The sequence below is a fragment of the Tachypleus tridentatus genome, chromosome 12 (genome assembly GCF_004210375.1).
Source record: "Tachypleus tridentatus isolate NWPU-2018 chromosome 12, ASM421037v1, whole genome shotgun sequence".
In the NCBI taxonomy this organism is placed as follows: Eukaryota; Metazoa; Arthropoda; class Merostomata; order Xiphosura; family Limulidae; genus Tachypleus; species Tachypleus tridentatus.
The window spans coordinates 57,281,739-57,305,530 of NC_134836.1; the positions used below are offsets into that span (position 1 = coordinate 57,281,739).

At 34.2% G+C, this 23,792-nt stretch overlaps 1 protein-coding gene across 1 annotated transcript in view; it reads left to right on the forward strand.

Moving 5' to 3' along the window:
* The window catches only part of LOC143235628 (protein turtle-like), a 77,324-nt gene extending 53,779 nt beyond the window's left edge, over positions 1-23,545 (forward strand). Inside the window, exons 10-16 of the mRNA XM_076473861.1 lie at positions 2,933-3,111; positions 3,373-3,450; positions 7,203-7,382; positions 12,797-12,895; positions 13,634-13,774; positions 14,845-14,926; positions 20,942-23,545. Of these exons, the coding sequence (XP_076329976.1) occupies positions 2,933-3,111; positions 3,373-3,450; positions 7,203-7,382; positions 12,797-12,895; positions 13,634-13,774; positions 14,845-14,926; positions 20,942-21,041 (859 nt within the window). The 3' untranslated portion in view covers positions 21,042-23,545. The remainder of the gene's footprint in view (positions 1-2,932; positions 3,112-3,372; positions 3,451-7,202; positions 7,383-12,796; positions 12,896-13,633; positions 13,775-14,844; positions 14,927-20,941) is intronic.
* Positions 23,546-23,792: the final 247 nt, after the last annotated feature.

Here is a 23,792-nt window from a genome sequence, read left to right on the forward strand (position 1 = left end):
AAAATGTGGAAGGTGTCGAAGTAACATAATGGTGTTGACAGATCTATTGTACAACGGAGAATAATTGGTTTTATGAATATTCATGAGAACAGGTTATACATCATCTGAGTCTATGACCTTTACCCATTTCCCGTTGACAGGCCGAATCCACTAAGCACATAGCAGACTGCAAAAGTTTGAATTTCACTCTTTTGTTTCTCGATACAAATATTTATTTAATCAATGGTCATTTTTGGTTGTACAGATTTCATAGTTTAGTTGTAAATACATTTCACATGAACGTGGATATAAATCGTCTACAATACTCTAATCATTAAAAAACACAATATTAAAAATTGGAAAAAAAATCGTTTCTGGAATTTTCATCTATGTCAGATATACTGAAGAAATTTTATTATCGTATCATCTGGTTAGGTTTACTTGTTAATCCGATCTACTTCTGATAAAGCTTGCTTTTAATGATAAAGTTTTAAGTTTAAAAAGTAAGGGGAGTGAAATTAATTATATTATTTATTTTATAAGGAAATAAAAACTGGTTAAACCTGAATAAGAGCTACTGGTTAGAAGTCTCGGTTTTTGAAACAGTAACGTAATTCGATGTTCTCCTCAGTACATTGGTTATGGCTGAATATGTCGCTTACAGTAATAGCATCAGTGAGTTCTGTGCACTGTGAAATAGCTAGTACACTTTATATGGTTTTATTGAGCGGGCTGAAGACGAATCAAAGCCAGAGTGTTCAGAGAATGTGAGTCTACAGCACTTATATATTTATAAAATTTATGAAAAGAAATTCAGGTTCTTGTGATTACATCCAACCTTGACACTTCACCTCTGTTAACACTTCCGTTCATAATAAAGAATTTTTTTTCAACCAATATCTATTCGCGGATCATATGTCAAAGGCCATCGAAATACTTACATGTATACTCGTGTAACAATAACTTGTGATCTTTAATATTAATTGGAAATTTTTCCTTTTTGGGTCATCATATTTAAGTTTTCCAGTAGATTTATAATTAACAATAATATATTTGGTGTTGCAATAATTATTCTAAAACTAACCAAACATTCCTAGTTTCCCGTATTTTTTTACGTAACACCCTGTTGTGTATATATGTAGGTGTAATGCTACCTTATTCTATCCGGAATATTCATGATGTTGGCGCAAAGCTGTAAAACCGCTTATTTTCTCTCTGCATAGCACCACGAATCAAACTCCCAATTTTGACGTTCTAAAGCTCTTAACTTAACGCTGACTCTCTTGGTATTTATTTATAGTGTTGTTTGACTATGTGTCAGTCAATCCGAACTCTTCCAGTAAAAACGCTAAATATTAAAAGTTAAAATGCTGCATAAATATTACTTAATATTATACCTTTTGAGTGAAAAAAAAATCTTCTTACAACCTAGTTCGTTTCTTTGTTAGAGGGGGGTACGAAATTAAGATGGACAATATGACGTCACCTAATTAACGGTAATATTTGAATAAGGTTGTTATCAGTGATATAACCATTTAGTTAAAAATAATTAACCACTATCCATATGCAATAATTATACTCTGATTGCCTATTGTGTTCTATCCAACTGGGGCGATATAAGTTACAGTAAATCCCATTATTTTTTGATAAAGGAGTAGCCCAAGAGTTTGCGGTAGGTGGTGGTGACTAGCTGCCTTCCATTTAGTCTCTCACTGCTAAATTATGGATGGCTAGCGAAGAAAGCTCTTGTGTTGCTTTGCGTGAAATTCTAAATAAATAAACAAACAAGCCTACTATATCAGGGCTCTTACTTGAAGTCGAATTGAGCCAGTTTTATGGGCTTGTCGTAGCACAGACTTCAAAAGTTGCCTCAAGGTATGTTTCATTGTTACACCATCATCAAGAGATATGACGATATGCTGTTGTTTTCTCTGTGTTGTCAAAATACTGCAGTGGTGGAATGAATCTCAATGTTTGTTTCACAATTGTTCAACTGGAGTTGAGACTAGAGGGAAGGCCACCCACCGCCAACTCTTGCTACTTACCAACGAATTGTGTTGATTACACCCCACGGCTGGGAGGGCGAGCATGTTTAGCGCGACGCGGGCGCGAAACCCTCGGATTAGAAGCCAATGAATCTCAATGTTCATCTCACAATTGTTGAACTGGATTGAGTTCTGCGCTTGTGTTGATTAAAGAAGCAATAGAAAGTCACTGTCATGCTTAAATCAATGTTAGACAATCCCAGTGAGATGAGTTTAACGCTTCGTTATCTTAAAGGATTTCTTGTTCGTGTCCGTGTAATACAGGGTGTTTGGAAAGTCACTGTGCACTTATATATTTATTAACAGACAAAACTGCACAGTGACTTTCCGAACACCCTGTAGTATTGTGGGTTGAAAATCGCTATGTACACCCTGAATATTATTTTTCCTTCCAAAATATTAAAAATTTCAAACCGCGCAACAAGAAAATTACCCACACCAACAAGGAACAACAAAAGGAATACCAAGTATCTCGTGCAAGTATTCACACGCACATATTAATTGGCTACAATTTGTACGTTCAAGCACCACTTAAGTCATAGAACCTTATTTGCGTATGCACCCTCATGAATATGACAACCACTAGAATTCGGAATGACCGACATGTCTTTGTTACGTTATATAACCATATATAAATAAGTCGAAAATATCTCTATTAAAACATATCTAATAACCATTTTTAATGTGAGGGATTTTTTTTTATGTTTTTGTAGATGCACGTGCAGATATGGTAATTATTATACTAGTTCTGTTATTCCTTGTGGAAATTCTACCATGTTCTTACCAGTAACATAATGTATCTTGTCAAGTTTGAATACAGAAAACATGAACATTTAAAGTGTTTAAAATACTATGTGTTGTCCCATGTTTTTTGTCGCAAGATCTAATGTAACGACTCAAATCTGTAGGTACCGAATAGTGGAGCAAGGAGACAGCCCGTGGCGAACTATGCGAGTCGACCCTGGAGAAGCCACCACTTTTACCATATACAACCTTCAGCCAAACTCGGAATATGAATTTCGAGTTCTTTCCCGGAACACCCTTGGAGATGGAATGTATAGTCCCACAGTTACAGCTAAAACTAGTCGTGAGTTCGATTAATATGATCAAATACCGACCACATCTCGTATGTCACTGAAGACAGTTGTCAAATATTCGTAAACAAGTGCATACAGAAGCAATATACGAGTATATAACGAAATGAAAACATTTTTAGCTTAATGTATTTCACGATACAAACTACATGTTACTATATATTGATTTATTTAACATAGTCCCCACCCAAAAAAGAAATCATGGACAAAAGAAAGGTGAATTATATTATATTGAAATGTAGTTCTTTCTTTAGCTTGGGACTATCTTGGAAGTGTTTACCCAACTGATGCTTTTGGGGCGACGTATATTCCCACAGTATTAAAACCATCCGGTAAGTTAACAGTCGATTCTAATTTCTGTTTACATTTTTTTTTTAATATGAACTAATTACGCAATATTGAATCTTTTCACACTGGGACTTTTATTTGTTGTCTTTTAGTGAAGAGGCCAGCTGCTCACTGTACAGGGTACACCTTACCTTATTGTTCATCAGTTAACTTTCAAATCTCCCCCTCCCCGAAATTTAAGATTTGAAAATTTTGTATCTTGCAAGTTTAACACTTACTGTTGAGATAAAACGAATCAACTTTAGAATTTGCTCTTCATGTAAAATGTTCTGATCAATGATACGAAATACTCGAAAAACGCTTACTTATGCGTTTCTTCTTATTTTATCATTTGTATCATCTTCTGTTTATCATTATCACTCTTTCAGTTACTGAGATCCTTGCGGGTATCGAAGTCAAAACCTGTTTACCTTTTATCAGTGCAACAATCTCCTGGACTTTTCTCTCTCTGTCAAAACAAAGTTTGAGGTTAATTCCATGATTCTTCGCCATTAACTTTATTTTCTCTTTTCGTGTTTCACAAAATGCACTTTCATTTAAGAATCTGCGTACACGGTATATTTGAGAATTATGGAGTTCACTTTAAGTAGTTTAGGCAAACAGTAAACCTTTGGCAACAGTTGTGGTTGTAATCCATTGTACTTCGAGGGTATCAACTCACAATCTCTTTCCCTTTATCGCAGGTTTCCTGGATAGGCCAGCCTTTGAATATACGTTTTATGACCCGTTTAAAGTGTCTTGTTTGGATTTAGTTTTCGAAAAAACTAAATGTCTCACACTTGAAGTTAGTAGACTAAACCGTACAGTTTTGCTTACTTTTTTTGACTCTACTCACTTTCCTCTTTGTTTGCTCTTTAGATTTTTCTGATGTTAGTCATATAGATCAGTGTAAAAAATGAAGATTAGTATTCATGTATTTATACCTTAAGTACAGAAGATAATATAAGGCAAATGTCTACGTGTAAGTTTGATTGTTTGTTTTTTGATTTCGCACAAAGCTTCTCAAGGGCTATCTGCGCTAGCCGTTCCTAATTTAGTAGTGTAAGACTAGAAGGAAGGCAGTTAGTCATCACCACCCACCGCAAACTCTTGGGCTACTCGTTTAGTAACGAATAGTGGGATTGACCGTTACACTATAACGCCACCACGGCTGAAAGGGCGAACATGTTTAGTGTGATGGGGATTCGAACCCGCGACCATCGGATTACGAGTCGAACGCCTTAACCCACCTGGTCATACCGGGCCACGTGTAAGTTTGGAGCATGGAAAACTTGATTTCTCCAGTATGTTAGTAGTACTTATAGGAGATGGATCCCATTTATCAGCATCAGCCACTGATGTGAATCACGAAAATATAATTGTATCCTCACTCAGTATCAGTTTGTGTATACAAATGTGGTCAAAATCGAAACAGTTTAAGATTGTGGGAAGTGACGTAACATTACAACTCCATTCAAAGTGTTGCCATCTTTGGACATGAGCATAACGTCCGTTCACAATACATAAAAAAATGGACATACAAAATAAAGTGTCCTGGACAAATGAAGTCACTCCACTATATTAAATCAGAATGAACACAGTTGTATAGCAATCAGAGTATTACAAAATATCTCAAAATGGTTGCCCGCCATCTAATAAAATGCACCCTTCTTCAAGAATGAAAAGTGAACACCTTCCTTCAAGACAAACATATAACTCAAAACATAAATTCGGACACGATGTGATGAACGTATAGTTATTAAGGTGCCAACTTAACAAAGGTAGTCATACAACATCGAAAACAAGTCACTCAGATGTCTTCCAGAGGTTTTCTATAGCACTTTTATATATGTTAAGTTGCATCAGAAATCATAAATGACTCAAATGACTCCCAGAAGTTCTTTTACCACTTTCGGTTACAATCACAAGATATACAGAAAAGGTGATACATGAATTACTAATTAAAGTCTTACACAAACAAAAATTCTCGAATCGTTCTCAACATGTTCAAAAGCCTTTCATTGCCTCATAAGTTGAGATATTTGTAAAAAATTGCATATTTTATTAAAACAGGGGGCCCGGCATGACCAAGCGTGTTAAGGCGTTCGACCCGTAATCTGAGGGTCGCGGGTTCGAATCCCCGTCACACCAACATTGCTTGCTCTTTCAGCCTTGGGGGAGTTACAATATGACGGTCAATCCCACTATTCTTTGATAAAAGAGTAGCCTAAGAGTTGGCGGTGGGTAGTGATGACTGGCTCCCTTCTCTCTAGTCTTACACTGCTAAATTAGGAAAAGCTAGCGAAGAGCGCTCTCGTGAAGGTTTGCGCGAAATTCAAAACAAACCAATTATAACAATATAAAACGGGATACGATATCCCTGTTGCGGGCACAACATAGATGACGTTATTAATAATTACCTAGTTGCGAGCTACAGTAGCTTTTATGGCTTTTGCTTGAATTTTCCTTATTCTATCATTTTCACGCTTGGCATATAAGAAACTTCTGATTAGATGCATTACGTGTTAGATCGATAAATCGTGGAGCATTTGTAACCCCCCCAAAACAAAACCGGTCAGACAAAGAAACTCATGCAGACTTAACTATAACTGATACAACTACATGTAAAACAAATGATGTGTATTAATGGTATTTATAACTGTGTACAGAGTATTAAAGGGTTAAGGGTGTTCAGTGTATGACACAGTTTTACGATTTGAAACAAACTCACAAAACGAAGAATAGAACCCGTATTGAAGAAAAGAACCCGTATTGAAGAATAGAACCCGTATTGAAGAAAAGAGTTCTTGAAAGGTGCTTATAGCAGTCAATGAAACGAACAAAAGCTAAATTATTTCAAAGTAAAGTAAGTGTATAGTTGTAACGAAGGAAAACGTAGCATGCTATACAGAAACGTCTGAATGCGTCTGTTCACAAAGTCATAAGTGTGGTTTTGAACGGGCTTCGCATGCTTTTTTTGGACCTAAATAAGCCTACAAAACCTATACGAATTGTATTTAGTTTGTCTGAAATATTTTACAAATACGAAAGTAAAGTTGAAACTAAAGCCAATGGTCACGCAATGACAACGATATTGTGTCATTGTGTAGTATACTTGTCATATTAAAATAAGATTGGCTGAGCAAAAAATGGGTAAAGTGATTCTGAACGAAAAAGCCAGTATGCAATACATATTTCTCGGGCAAAGACTTTTCTAATAATACCAGATTTTTAGCGAGTTGTCGAGAAATTTGCGAAACAAGTTTCGGACACATAAATAGACAAACTAAAGTGTATTATTAATACAGGTAGGCTATTGTTTTGCTAGGTTCTTCCATGTTTAGTATTTCTCATATTTATATCAATATCATAAAGCTTTTTTATGTCTAATTGAATTAAGAAGTTAAAATATTCAGAAAATCCACGGGTTGATGTAAGTAAACCACCGGTTTCATACTACAATACCCAAGGAAATATTTTCACAATGTACCAATGTATTTACGACCTAAATTGGAGGTACGATATAAGGTATTCTATTTAAAACGTTTGTGGAAAACTTTTCTGTAGAGTAAACTAAGTTTACGAAATAGTTTTATGGTATAATGTTCAATAAACATGAAAAACAGATTCTACAAATTTCCTGTTTCCTGTAGATTGATTTTATTTTAGCTTTACTTCTGTAGCAGCAGAAGTTGCCGTGTCAGGTGCACGAGAGAATTCTACAGAGACTAATTGATTATCTTCGCATGACTTGCAGGTCCCAAGCCTTCCCCACCTCGGAATGTTTCCGTGCAAGAGACAGATGATGGCGTTCTTATATCTTGGCTTTCTCCACTTAACCAGAAAATTCCTGTGGCCTTCTATTACGTTGAGTATCGTAGACTGTCTAAGCCTTGGAAACGTTGGGGACCTGTAAAACACGCTACTTCGTATTTAGGTAAGTTCCTTCTTTGGCTCACATTTGTACCACATGTGTGAATGATACTTCAAGTAAAATGATTCTGCTATAACTCAATTATATACTGTCTACATGTGTGAAGCCAATTAATCCAGCGAAGTAGCAAATGATTCTAACAAATCGTTGACGAAAGATTTATGGAATTATTTAAAACGTGTCTCAAAGATAATTAGTATTCTAAAGAAGGCTGGTATGGACATTAAAACTTGATTTTACTTAAGTACAGATTTGTTGTGATTTATCGTCAGCATGTGCATAAATGAAAAATATTCTGTTTTTATTTAACTCTTGTGAAACGCCATATTGTTTTCAGACGTTGTTTTGAAGTACCTTATCTCTCTGTGAGTGTATGTAGGTGAAAGGTATGTGAGGGGGCGAGAGACTTCTGTATGAGAATAACTGTATCATGTTTACAATACTTTACGAGAAGCTTTTGGTAGAGAATACCTTATGTGAAGGGAGTGTCGTATTTCGTAGTGGTTTCCATTGTAATACAAAGTAAACGTACCGAGCTATATTATACAAACTAGACCCAAGTATGGTGACATTTTAAAATTTACATTTTTTGTCTGCCCAACCTGACTTTAACGTTCCCGAATGGTTCAAAATGGAATTCGTTTTATCTCTGGGCATTATATGTCTCAAACATAGGAGGAAAAGGGTGTACCTTATGACATAATGAATTATAAGACGGAGAAATGTATAGTTTTTATTTTGGAATCCATCAAGGTAAGCAATGTATAAAGGTAACCAAAGTGTCATAATATATCAAGGAAGTCATGGACCTATTAACTGGTTAAAACAAACCTTCACTTTTTATCATAATTGAGAGATTCCAGTCGCATGACCAAAGGATTTTTAAGGTGTCATCAATCTTTAGGATGTCCATTCGCAGCAATGAGAAACAGGTGTCATTACACCCACTTGATACCTTGGTACTAATCTTTACCGACGTTTCGGTGTTCATGGGATCATGAAATTCGACGACTTGTGTTTTGTTTGGGATGCAATCCATTCTTGAAATTCGGGAACGTGGATTATATTTTCTGTAGATAATTGGCTGGCTTGCAGCTCTGAATAGTAAAAATAGTTATGGATAATAGATTTAATGGCAGCCACGTGATATTGTTTGGTGAAAACAAACAAGAAGTGACTAAACTTTAGCAGTTGAGTCAACATTTCTGACGACAACGTAGAGCGATGTTCTGTCTTGTCAGAACGTAGTCCTGGGTAAACTGATATGGTGCTTACATTCCTCGATACATCTTGATTGTGGCTTGATAGATGTGGCTATTGATGACCTTTATAAATCTTACTCATGTTGTGGTGATCGGATATCAATTGCTGTCTCGCTAGTAACCTTATACAATCGACTACTTCTGACTAGTTACTGTTGGTTTCACTCTTTAGTCAGTGTGCGTGAGTAATACAATTCGAAAATATTTAATCTGGTTTTGATAACATTTGGAACGAGGGTTTTATGTCTTTTAAGGACTAACCGGTTAATTTATAGCGAGTGTTTGTGAAATGGGATTTTGAAACTGGTAAGAACTAGAGAACAAATAGAATATTTTGAGTAACTGAGGTTTGTCACTGAAAAAAATCCAAAAAAACTGAGGGGCGGAATGGCACTCTTTAAGAGTGTTCCTATTTATTCATTTTTTTTTCTTTATTACTAGAAGATAATTACTGATTGTTTTTATCCAATGTTCTGGCTAGCGATGTGTTGTAGTTTTCGGAGAAGTCCTGAAAACAACTGTTTTCTTAACAGAGAGAATTCAGTTATGAGTCGTCTTGGGTGTCGTAAGTACGGGCCCGGCATGGCCAAGCGCGTTAAGGAGTTCGATTCGTAATCCGAGGGTCGCGGGTTCGAATACCGGTCGCACCAAACATGCTCGGCTGAAAGGGCGAGCACTAGCCGTCCCTAATTTAGCAGTGTAAGACTACACTGAAGGCAGCTAGTCATCACCACCCACCGCCAACTCTTGGGCTACTCTTTAACCAACGGATAGTGTAGACAGCCCTTGAGTAGCTTTGCTCGAAATTAAAAACAAACAAACAAAGAAACTCATAAGTTCTGGAAGAATAAACGAACTCTTCGAATGCTTCATAGTTTATTTATTCCTTTGGTATGGTGACTGACCATGATCAGTTGAATGGTTGTAGAAGTGTTTTTTTTATATTTATTTTTCTTGTTTCTACTTCCTACTCTATTATTTTCGTATTATTCCATTGTATTGCACTGGAATTAAGAACTGCAGATGGACCAGTATCATAGAGAATTGCAACTAATTAATAATCAGACTTGAATTATCGTATTTGCTACTAACCATGTGAAGGAGTGTACCATAAGATGTATACTCACATTGAGTAGAGTTGGTTAAATAAAGAGTTTTACTTTTTCCTAATAACAATACGGATAACTGCAAGTATTAATAATATTATGCCAATACTAAGTGTTCTTTCCAGGATAACTGCAAGTATTAATAATATTATGCCAATACTAAGTGTTCTTTCCAGAATAACTGCAAGTATTAATAATATTATGCCAATACTAAGTGTTCTTTCCAGAATAACTGCAAGTATTGATAATATTATGCCAATACTAAGTATTCTTTGTTTCTTTCCAGAACATTTGTGTTTGGGGGTGAGACCTGTTCTAAATATCTAATTAAGTAATGTGTAATTTGACTAATTTTTGAGCTTCAAATTGCATATCGAACTCCCGATAGATCTGGTGAAAGTAAAAATGAATTCTCAGTCCATAATGGACTTTCTTTTTAAAGTCGTAATCTGAGGGTCGCGGGTTCGCACCCCCGTCGCGCCATACATGCTCGCCCTTTCAGCCGTGGGGGCATTATACTGTGACGGTCAATCCCACTATTCGTTGGTAAAAGAGTAGCCCAAGAGTTGACGGTAGGTGGTGATGACTAGCTGCCTTCCCTCTAGTCTTACACTGCTAAATTATGGATGGATGGCGCAGTTAGCCCTCGAGTAGCTTTGTGCAAAATTCCAAAACAAACAAACAAACAATCTTTTTAAAGTTTTTGTAAAGAACTTTAAATGTCTTACCTTAAAAATTTTGTAACCTAGAGAGACTACATCCTTCTCTCTTTTCTTCAGTTAAAACAGGTACAAGTTGGCTAAACATGAGCAAACTTTCTGTGAGGAATTTCAACAGCTTCATTCTGCAAGCAAACTGTTGTAAGACAGGGAAAGTGGATCAGAAGTGAGAAGTGGGTAGCTGTCGAAAATCTTTTGCAAAAATGGCAAAGCAATCGCGTCATTTCTTGTTCAAAGTAGCCAGTTTCACAGTGGAGATATGGTCAAGACTTCTATTGTATAAGCTGGGTACATTTGCTACATTATAATCACAAATAATCTCGAATTTTGCTTCTACGGAGAGCCATATTTTATATCACGAAGCAAGAAATATTTTTAAAAATATCTTAATTATGAACTACTTCTCCAATTCAGGCTTAAGCGTTTATTCTAATCTTGGAAAAAATTGAAAGTTAAATGATGGGAATCACAAAAGAACGAGGGAGGCTGATTTTAGGTATGGGCTGGATTCTTTATAGTAAGTGTCTGTGACATGTTAACGATAAATTTCAACAATGAACAAACAGCACACAAGTATCTTGTTTTATTCTTGAAATATTATTCTCTGTTTTTCTATTACAATACAATCGGTGATAATTTTACTTTAAAAGTCGCCACTATACGCTCTTTAGATTTAAGCTTACAATCTAGATCTAGCTACGACCTAAATGACTTATCTTACTACCTGAAACTGCATTTTGTACGCGTATTTATAGTCTGATCGAGGTTTGGAACTTTCCACACATTATGATATAGTGTGATACAGTAATACTCAATCCAAACAAGGAGAAAACATAGAAGATTTTAATAACGCGACAAAATGATAAAACAAACGCAATCCATATGAGTTAAATACACAAAGTATGATTCGTAAACAGTTATTTAAACAAATCTACGATAAATTATTTCTTCTAGAGGTAAATAAATTTAACACACGCGCTATACTTGAATAAAACCATATAAATCATGAAATTCGCATTAACCACAGTCGTATGGCTTAATACGTATAACGCGTATGTGAAGAAAGTAATTTGTGGATTTTTTATACTTTAATGTACCATAGCTGGATGAAAGAATTTTATTAGTATTGACATGAGAGTTAGGCCTAAAAATATGAATATAAACAAGCCAATTTAATGTTGTCACACGTGACATTGAAACAACACTGTACATAAATATGTTACTATTTGCTAGAATCTACTGGTGAGTCAAAAGTTTTACTCACTTTTAACTTCTTGGACGCGGGTTCGAATCCCCGTCACACAAACATTGCTCGCTCTTTCAGCCATGGGGGCGTTATAATGTGACGGTTAGTCCCACTATTCGTTGGTGAAAGAGTAGCCCAAGAGTTGGCGGCGAGTGGTGATGACTAGCTTTCTTCACTCTAGTCTTACACTGCTAAATTAGGGATGGCTAGAGCAGATAGCCCTCGTGTAGCTTTGCGCGAAATTCACAAATAAACAAACAAACTTTTTGGGTTCGTTTACTCACAGAGAACAGAGAGTCCAAAGTGTAATTTCGCAGATATGTTAGAAGATAGACATTAAATCAGGTCTATTTACGTTAATTTTTTATAAAAGAAAAATCCTTGTAATACAAGAGAAATGTTCTTAGGATAAGGTACAATAACATTTTAGTATTACAAAGCATTAGTTTATCCAAGTAATAATTATGCTCAATGTTCAAATTTTATTTACCATTGAGGATCCTCGGTGGCAAAACGGCGTGTCTGAGAGCTTATAATGTTAAACTCTGGTTCTGATACTCGAGACGGGCACAACACAGTTATTCTAGTGTGTAACTTTGTACTAGTTTATTTGTTTGGTTTGAATTTTGCGAAAAGCTACACGAGGCTTATCTGCGCTAACTTTTTGCTTAATAACAAACAAACAAAACATTAGACGTCACAACAAAACGCCACCACTTGCATCTAAATTTGTATAAAGTGCGTGTGTTTTTCGTATAACAAAGCCACAAAGTGCTATCTGCTCAGCCCACCGAGGGGAATCGAACCCCTCATTTTAGCGTTGTAAATCCGGAGACATACCGCTGTACTAGAGGGGAAAAGTTATATAAAACAAGAGAGTTTAATATGATAACAATCCCATAAAGATAACTGACATTTAGAAATAAAAATGATGTTTATACAGATTTTTGTGACGTATATATGTATATATTTCGAGAGCAGAAACTTTTAGTTTGAATTGAAAGAAGTTATCGAAACTTTACAACAGAAATCTATCTTTATATATGTGCTTTCATTTTATCTTTTCCTCTCATTCTTTTTGTAGCCAAAGACCTACCCTCTGGTCAATACAAGTTTCGTGTATATGCTTATTCGATTATGTCAGTAGGACAACCAAGTCCGGATGTTTCTTTCATTATTTCAGGTATGAGACACATTAATACTCTAGTTGGTCTAGTTGAATTTTAATGATAGGCTGAACATCCTCCACACTTATTTGCAACTTTAACACGCAAGTATTTTATATGGCTTTTGTTTTGACACGAGTCGTGATGAGTAATAATAAAGTTCTAATTAATTGACTCTATTAATTAAATTAATATAATATATGTTACAATTCTCATTACTTTATTGTTTTAATTATGTATGTTTTATGGTATGATACAATATATCATCCATTTATCACTAGATGGTACTACCAGTAAAATACACAAACACACAATGAATTCTGTGTTAAGCCTAATTCACACTCTAATTATCTATATAAGTGTATATCGAAGGCACGGTTCCCTTAAAATTGATGCAAGTTTCATTAAAATGTGTCTTTCAGTTGGTTTGATCATAATATAAAACCAAGAATTTTTGTGCACATTGGTTCTAAAGGAATAATAAAATCCTAATGTATTTCGGATAATAAATAAAAATAATACATTTTATTGATCATTCATAACCTCGCTCTATTATAATTAATTTACAGCTTTCTCCTTATGTACGAATTCATTTTCAAATATTGGAAAATAATTCCTATTTGAATTAATATTTATAAATGTGCCATTATTTTCGTACTTCATATAAAATTTAGCAACAGACTTGTGGTATTGTTTTAGTAGTCTGACAATACTGAGAAAGAAAGTGATACTTTTGGTTGGGAATATTATTCAAGGTGAAAACTATGAGTCGACAGAAAGTCGTGCAATTACAGCTGGAATCGTTGGAGGTGTTTTATTCTTCGTAGCAGCCATATTGTTGTCAATATGTGCAGTAAAGATATGTAATAAAAGAAAACAAAGAAAAGCTGAGAAAGGTAATATAAAGTTTTATCTTATTTCTAGCTATGGTAAAATTATATTTTAATTTATCTCTGTAAGCTATATTTCAGATCACATTTTATTTTTAGAGTCGGCATGACCAGATGGGTTAAGGCACTCGACTCGTACTCTGAGGGTCGCGGGTTCGAATCCCCGTCACGCCAAACACATTTGCCCTTTCAGTAAAGGGGGCGTTATAATATGGCGACCAATCCTACTATTCGTTGGTAAAAGAGTAGCCCAAGAGTTGGCGGTGGGTGGTGATGACTAGCTGCCTTCTCTGTAGTCTTACACTGCTAAATTATGGATGGATGGCGCAGTTAGCCCTCGAGTAGCTTTGCGCGAAATTCAAAACGAAACACGTTTTTTAAATTTTTAACTTCACTGATAACGTTTTTCAATTTTATTTTAATCCTTAAGTGTATTGTGCTAGAAATTATTTACGTCTGTAGGGCGATTTTTTTCCCCCTTATTGATTAATAATTGATTAACACTCTTAATTCACCATAGTTGCAACTAATAAATATAGTGCTTGACTTGACATTGTCAAGTTATTATAGTGAGAAATTAAAACAATGTATTAATCGTAATGCTTGTTTGTTTGTTTTTCGCGCAAAGCTACACCAGGGTTATCTGCCCTAGCAGTTCCTAATTTAGCAGCGTAAGACTAGATGGAAAGCAGCTAGTCATCACTACCCACCGCCGACTCTTGGGCTACTCTTTTACCAACGAATAGTAGAATTGGTCATCACATTATAACGCCCCCACGTCTGAAAGAATGAACATGTTTGTAGCGACGGAGATTCGAATCAGGGACCCACCTCGTCATGCCGGGCATTAATTGTGACGAAATACATATGATCGAAACTGTTTTTTTTTTTTCCAACAGGTCTGTGATCAGTCTTTTTATAATTTATTAGCTACCATTTTAGTATTAATTTATCAAGTTGAAAATTATGTATATTATTGAAGCAAATTTCTTATGTTTCTCGGTATTAATTAACCAATTTACAAGGTACGTATTACTCAGATAAATTTCTTGTTGTTTTTTTTTGGTGTTTTATAGCATATGTGATGGTAACTTGTCCTCTCTCAGAAGCTAGGAATGGAGGACACTCGCATGGTGGTAGTCCATCGCCAATTAAAAAGTAGGTAAAAAAATTTAAAAAAATCCATTAAACAACAACACGAGACAAACAATATGGTTTCATACTTTCCGAAAATATTTTAAAAAATCAAACTAACTCTCTGATATTGAAATAATTAAATAAATATTTTCATGTTAAAAAGAAAAATATTTGGACTATAATCATGAAATTATTTTTATACAAGTGCTTGTTTAACACGAGAAAATGGATAGCTTAGAAACGTAAACAAAGTAAGTTTAGTTGCTAATTTTGTAATTATGGAGGATTCACATTTTAAAACATTTTCCATTATAAGATTTTCTTTGGCTTGCTATTTCATAACTTTGGGCCCGGCATGGCCGGTTGGTTAAGGCACTCGACTCGTAATCCGATGGTCGCAGGTTCGAATCTCCATCACACTAAACATTCTCGTTCTTTTAATCTCACTTTTCGTTGGTAAATAAGTAGCCCAAGAGTTGGCGGGGGGTGATGACTAGACTAGCTGCCTTCCTTCTAGTCCTACACTGCTAAATTAGGGACGGCTAGCGCAAATAGCCCTTGAGTAGCTTTGCGCGAAATTGAAAACAAACCAATTCATGATTTGGTTTTCGTTGATGAATTACGTGTTTCACTTTCTTGTTTAAATAAATGTGTTAAGAACTGAGAAAGTACATTAATTATATTTATTTAAAATTACAAAATTTCCTTGTTTTAAGAGCGCGAAGAAAGAAGGCCACTTTGCATTTTTCACTTGCCTTCAAGGATAAGTATTCGTTTCGTTTCGTATGGCTCTCCCCTCATCTTCGGGATATAAAGCAAAATAAAAAAATCATATCATCGTTCAGCAAAATCAGTAACAATTACATTGCTATGATAGTGATAATTTAATAAAGCCTCAAACACCTAGAAACAAAAGGAGTAACAAACAAAAGTACATACTTTGCTTCAGATAATGAATCTATAGAATACCAAAACCTTTATCTTTGTCCGGTTATAGATAATGTTATTTATCTAAGGAGTTTCTCCCTTCTGTTTTAGATAAAGTTATTTACCTAAGGAGTGTTCCCCTTCTGTTATAAATAATGTTATTTATGTAAGGAGTGTCCCCTTCTGTTATGTATAATGCTATTTATTTAAGAAGTGTCCCCTTCTGTTATCGATAATGTTATTTATCTATGGAGTGTCCCCTTGTGTTATGGTTAATCGTATTTATCTAAGGATTGTCCCTCCTTCGGCTATAGATAATGCTATTTATCTAAGGAGTGTCTTCTTCTGTTATGGATAGTGCTATTTATCTGAGGAGTGTTTCCTTCTGTTATGGATAATGTTATTTATCTAAGGAGTGTCTCTTTCTGTTATAGATAATGCTATTTATCTAAGGAGTGTCCCCCTTCTGTTATGGATAATGTTATTTATCTTAGGAGTGTCCCCCCTTCTGTTTTAGATAATGGTATTTATCTAAGGAGTGTCCCCTTCTGTTTTAGATAATGTTATTTATCTAAAGAGTATCTCTCTTCTGTTATAAATAATGCTATTTATCTAAGGAATGTCCTTTTCTGTTATGGATAATGCTATTTACCTAAGGAGTCTCTCCTTCTGTGATAGATAATGCTATTTATCTAAGGAGTGTCCCCTTCTGTTATGTATAATGCTATTTATCTAAGGAGTGTCCCCCTTCTATTGTGGATTATGCTATTTTTCTAAGGAATATCCCCCTTTTGTTTTAGATAATGCTATTTATCTAAGGAGTGTCCCCCTTCTGTTATGGAAAATGTTATTTATCTAAAGATTGTCCCCCTTCTCTTATGGATAATGTTATTTATCTAAGGATTGTCCACCTTCTCTTATGATAATGTGTTTTATCTAAGGAGTGTCCCCCTTCTGTTTTAGATAATGTTATTTATCTAAGGTATGTCCCCTTCTGTTTTAGATAATGTTTTTTATATAAGGAGTGTCCCCTTTCTGTTTTAGATAATGTTTTTTATCTAAGGTATGTCCCCTTCTGTTTTAATAATGTTATTTATCTATGGAGTGTCCCTTCTGTTTTAGATAATGTTATTCATGTAAGGAATGTGAATATTTCCATTTTTGCACATGGATGTCAATTTCATGTATTTTAAAAAATAACTTACTTCTGTCAAGTTGTCCAATACGAATAATCTTGCTACAAATGTCAGAAAAACACATTTATTTGTAGTGAATATTATAGTAATAATAACATGATATCGGACTAATTTTGGTAATAAATAAACCTACTTTTTTTTTTATTAAGGAATATTCCGAAAACGTTATTGAAAGATTTATGAGTTTCTAATTGACTTTTATATCTAAATGTGAAAACGAACTTAAAGCAGGAGCTTTGATATTTGAAAAAACGTTAATATTGAGAACACGATTGTTTCGCGAAAAACTGTTAAAAAATCAGCGTTTTATTAAACAGGTGTTAATTATTAACATCTCTCAGAATGGATATTATTTGTTTAGACTTTGGTTTTACACGGAAAATCACACATTTCTTTCCAAACCTTCATTTTCAAAGTTTGTAGAAAAATAAATCCGTATACAAAGTATAGATCACATTTCCATGTACTTCGTTAGATCAGGAGTCAGACGTGACCTAAGGGTTAGCGTGACGGATTATGGAGTCGAGGGTCCATTGTTCACATCCTCTTGCCTGACAACCTTCCTCTGCATTTAGGGATTGTGGGTGCATTATATATAAAACATCCATATGACTAAAATAGCTAAAGAATTAGTAGTTGGTTTTAATGACCAGCAACTTTCCCTCTTGTCTGTTAACACAAAATTACGAACCACATTTTAAACAATTTACGTTTACAGTGTTTCAGATGTCAGTTTAGGAAACCATTCTATATTTGTGGCTGCAAGGGTTACTGTTTTTAATTTAAACATGGCTAGTCTCCGGTCTAAATATGTAATATGGCTTCGATGCTACCACTTCGTTGTACCTGATACATTATTGTTATTTTCAGAGACCTAAAGTTCTGACATAATACAACCTTATATTTTCACTAAAAGTCTGTACATCCAATGTTTTCGGTTGTATCGGTGATGGCTATTTATTAAATCTTTTATTTTTCACTCTTCCATTTGACTGTCCCAAAAGGAGGAAGAAAGGTGACTTTCTTTTATTTCTACTTAAATTTCTTCATAATATTATTGATGTATTATTATATATTTTAATATAACAAAATAAAGAATTGTGCTCTAAAACAGAACCTATAATTTTTATAAAACTATTGCAAAACAAATCCTTAACTAAAGAAAAAAGAGAATTATATATTTCACATGAAGTGTATTTTGTAGTAAGGTGCATTTAAACAGGCCCGGCATGGCCAGATTGTTAGGGTACTCGACTCGCAATTTGAGAGTCGCGGGTTCGAATCCCCGTCTCACCAAACATGCTCACCCTTTCAGTCGTGGGGACGTTATAATATTACGACCAATCCAACTATTTGTTGGTAAAAGAGTAGCCCAAGAGTTGGCGGTAGGTGGTGGTGGCTAGCTGCCTTTCCTCTTGTTTCACTCAAGGGATGGCTAACGCAGATAGCCCTCGTGCAGCTTTGCGCGAAATTAATAACAAACAAACAAAAGCCTTTAAATATCCTCGTTTTTACATTAAGCTGCATTTAAATGTTCCTTTGCATGGAAAATGTTTAGGCTTGAAAATATTTATTTCATCTGGTTTAAGAATATTATATGAATACAGTGATTTTAAATATGTAGAAAATGCATCTGATTTTTCATATGATTAACAATAATTTCTATATTTCAATAAAACATGCAGCAAATGACGACAGAACCAAAATAGGTAAGTAATTATTAGAGCAGACACTAAATACATGTTATAAATTCGGTTAAACAATAATTTAACAGAAGTTACTTTTATAAAGAAATACTTTTATCAACACAGAATTATCTAGTGTTATGCACGGTGTATAAGTTTAACATTCCAAATTATATTATGATTCTAATTAGTCTGAACATTAAGTAAACATCTCCAAGACAATAATTTATAATTAAATGCTAAAATTAAAAATCGTATAAATATTAATTACTTATATATAAAATTTTAGCACGAAATAATTACATTTTGTATCAAAAGTTTTTTTTTATTATAATCTTTAAAATGCAGTTACGAATCTATGTGGAGTATATATTTTATTCAATGGGTAGAACTCACTTTCATTTAGCGTTCGTGACGCTAAATTGTGTTGTTCGAGCCTTATGGAGGGCACACCATAGGTAGCCTATTTGTACGTGATTGAAGCAAAAGGAATCCTTGAATTTAAGAAAATCTTACTTATTTTAAGTTGATTTGAAGACTAAATGACAATTGCAAGGCTTTCCAGATGTTGGTTCTTCGTGAGATCATTGATTTCCTTACTAGAGGTAGAAAACAGTTTCCTGACATTACTAGTGGTCTTCTGGTTGTATACTGGTCAACTGATTACACATAGTTTGTTTTCCGTAGGTCTCATTCATTTCACATTAATAGTGAAAATTTGTCACCTTATCTGTTTAAACTTACCCCAGCATGCCCTGATGCATTCATTTATAAATCTGGCTCCAATCACTTCAAATTTTATACAGTACTGCCCTTGAATTAGTCACAGATACTGGTGATACTGTATGTTTCTAATTCGTCTCCAGAGGAGACTATACTATGTGGTTACCAGCTCTTTACTCTTAGTGCTTGTTGGAACCTTAAATTCTCTGCCACAAGCCTTATACAAAACGTTGTTTCTCTATGAAACGATGAATACACAGCCAGCTCTGTCGCTACGTTTGATGTATGAAACATCTGTGGCCGTGATAACAAGCGACTGCTTATCATGGTCTTTAAGCAGGTGCTGAAAAATTTATTCTGCTTCAAAGTCTTCTCAAATTTTAAATTTTCTGACATAATTCCAAGTAACTTTTGTATTTTTTATTACCCAATCTTAGATCTGGTGGTTGAAAATGTTTAACAATAAATGTCTCCTGATGTACTTCTGAGGCAGTACTCTACTGTGTTTGTTTAGTGTATACGGGTTGTTATGGAGATGAATGCTCCAATTTGAAAGGGCAGAACTTTTCTTTAACCTTCTTATGGAAGGTTAAAGGGTTTGGGTTAGTGCAACTGAAGTGCATCTTGTGATATGTCTTAAACAGTTGTTCTTTATGTCTGCTCGTAGAAATCACGTGATTCAGAAAGATGTTAATACTTTGTTAGAGCATAAGCAGTTGTCATTCTTTAGCAATGTATTGTTTTTAAGTTTGAACGCATTGATGTTTTAGGTAGCTTTGATTATCATGGTATTAACGTGATTGGTGATGTCAAGTTGTCAGTCGGAGGTTATTTCCACATACGTTTGTATTCCTCTCAGAGAGATAGAATGTTTTCTGTTCTCACCATTATATCTGTTGTTCAGTGTGAAAAACTTGGCCGTTTGGCAGTTTTAAATACTGTTACTGTGTCATTTTACCATTGTTTGCTCTGATAAGTGATGGTTATATCTTACTTTTGACTTCAGCTTTGTTACAACCTCTGATATACAACGTAATATCATATGCAAAGGTTAACACGTGACAAATAGTGAGATTGTAAAGAAGGGATAAAAACATCAAACGTTGAAGATGTCTGACAAGATTCTTAGAGCTGATCAATGTTTATGGTGATTCGTTATCATTACCAGCTTCTAGGCTTCATAACGCATATCAGCAGATATTTCTCACATATACGATAATATGCCATTAAATTTGTGTGTACGATGGAGAGGTCGTCATAACCTGAAATAGTTTAAAAGGGTATTTAAAAAATAAAACGTTTGAAAAGTTTCAAAGCTGAAAGCAAACATAATTAAATCTTTAACTTTGTTAACTGAAAATCATAGCACTCGTTTCATGGATATTTTGATTAATTATTACATTTACCTACCTAGAGTGATTACCGTCCTGATTTTACGAATGGCAAAAACTATTCTTGTGTACTCCTTAAGGAGTTTAATTGTTGTTTTTTTAATTTTTTTACAGCACTGGATCATCATGCTTCAGACCAAAAAGCAGAATATCAGATTTAGTGACTAAATTTATATGTTGTATGTCTATAAACAAGGACTATTTTTTTAACTAAGTCCCAACTACAACCTGGTTAGATCACATTACTCACAAAGTAACTCTCAAGAATGGCCAAAGATTGTGGACTGTCTTCCTCAAAACTTCTGGATTTCCAAGTCAGTTCAAAATCACATGGAACTTAAATAATCTTGGCCTTTGATCTGCGTTAACTGGACAACAGGTGGGCAAGATATTTCTACTTGACTTTGTGAACGAGAACAAGTCCCTATGTGATACTTAACACCAAGGTCTAGGTCTCTGCATTGACGCTAACAGTTGAAATAGAATCCACTCTTATTTTTCACAATCATGATTTTGAGGCTATAATTCTTAGCTTCCTTTAGTCTCACCAGTCAGCCTATTACCAACGTATAATCCTTTTAAATTATCCTTGTTTTATTTAATGATATCCTAACGTTTTGCTCTCTACAAAATTAATTTGTAAAGGTACACAATCACAATTTAAATCAGTTCCAAAATACGTCACAATACAATACAAAATACCACCGTATTATTCCTAGTGGAGTACCACAAACATTAAAGTTAGTTAAAAAGGCAAAACAAATGACATTTCTTATTAGGCCAGCAATGAAACAAACTTTAGTATGGTACTTGTATAACTGGATGCCATGCTTTTATAATTGGCTCATGACTGTTTATATACTCATATTTTCACCCAAGACTAGTCTATTGACAGGTTTCTTAACGGAGATTATATTGGTAAGTGGGAATTCTCTGTTCTTAAGTTAAAGTAAAAATGAGAAAATTTGGATAGTCAGTGCTTTCAGACCTCTCGCTGAACGTACAATATACTAATAAAAATAAACTTCACCGTAAGATAATGTCTAAATTTATCAGAAGTGCTAAAATAAATTGAGCAACATCCAAACCTAGATAGAAAAGACATTCAGTCAAGTACAAAAATTATTCTAAAGAATTCCGATTATCTGGTTACACTTACAACAGTGATATAACATATGTACCAGAGACATGCTTTTTGGGTTATTAAACATGTACACTGTGAAATATTACAATAGGAATAACCTTTCTACCTTGGTGCTCCCAAAATTTAAATTAAGACTTTAAAATATTCGATCATCTTTACTTTCGAATCTGAAAAAAAAAGGTCCATTGAAGCATTCTCGAGGTACATTAAACAATAATCTTCTAAAAGAAGTTATAATTATTGATCAAGGATTTTCTCAGCCTCGAAAAAGGATCACAAGTGGAAATTCTCATTTCCATGAGCACAGTCTACAAGGAGAAGTGGTGCTAACATCAACGGTTGTGCTAACCAGAACATCTCAGCTGTAGAATTTTCAACCCTTCTTTACTGCAGCGACGGGATGTTACCATTAATGACGTCAGAAGGATCCTGTAATATCAAAGATCTCTGTAATCTTAAAACTTCTAAGTCTCTTCACACATCAGTACATAAGAATAGCGAGTTGAAAGAAGTTTTATCACTTGCTTTAAAGGTTCTAAGCCGAGTTAAAACCTTTTGTGAACCCAATCATACATTTATATTGTATCAATAGAAAACTAGAAATATAGGCTTAATGCTAAGGAGATTTATTTCAAATCATGTCTTAAATATAAAAATAATACAGTTTATTATAACACAGACATTTTCTGCTTTGAAGAAAGTTGTGGTTTTAGTATAAAACAAATCAAGAACGACTGATGATCCTGAGTGTATTTAAAACAGAAAAATAAAACTTAAGTTATTCACGTGTGAAATAATCAAACATCCAAGATATATATATATATATATAATTGTCAGATTTAATATCTCTAATTCTTTGGATACAAATATAACACATTTAACTAGACACGAGATATGTGTGTGGTTAAAAATATAAGATATTGATTCATTACTTGCAAAAAAAATATGTAAGTATTAGCCATAAAATTACTCGTAATGAAAAATAAGATTAGAACGTGGACATTCTTATAACAGTAGTAATGACTGTCGTGTCGTATTTTTGTAACAACATCACATGTTCTAGTTGGAAATGATTTTTGTTTGTATAAAGTGCATGTTTTATATTCCACATAAGTAATAATTTTGGCGCCTCGCTAACTTTTATTTTCTGTTGGCCTGTAATGCACTTGCGTCATGTAATGTCTATATTTGATTATTTGTACCGATATAGTTATGCGAAATAACATTAACTTAATTATACTTTTTTTTTATTCCAAGTAGCTTCCACCGAACACGAAACATGTACTTTTAAGATGAAAAACCTGTAAAACTAACCTGTGTCTGAACATTACACACAAATTAATTCTGTTAACTCTCAATGTTTCTAATCAAAGTTTAAAATCATTACTTAGATTCTGAAATATCCAACAGTGGTAGAAATAACAAGATACAATGATATCCGAATAATATACTGCAGATGTTATATTAATATATTCCTACAGTTTCTCGTGTTAGTGAAAACTGAAGAAACGGAAATTTGTGATCTCTGAGCAATTAAAAATAACATGAAACTTTCAACGTTTAATTTTTTTCTGTTTAATTATATTTCAGAAAACGAGTGTTTGTTTAAGATACGTCATGTGAGAAACCCAGCATTTTGTATGAATGATTCAATTCTTTTTCAGTCACGTAACCACTCAATATCTTAAATGGTAAGACATGCTCTGAAACTTTTAATTAAATGTTCATACGAGATTCAAGTGAAAAATTATCTTTCCAGAATACTTCTCGTGAAACGATATATTTATAACATACATGTTCACATCTTAATAATAACCACGT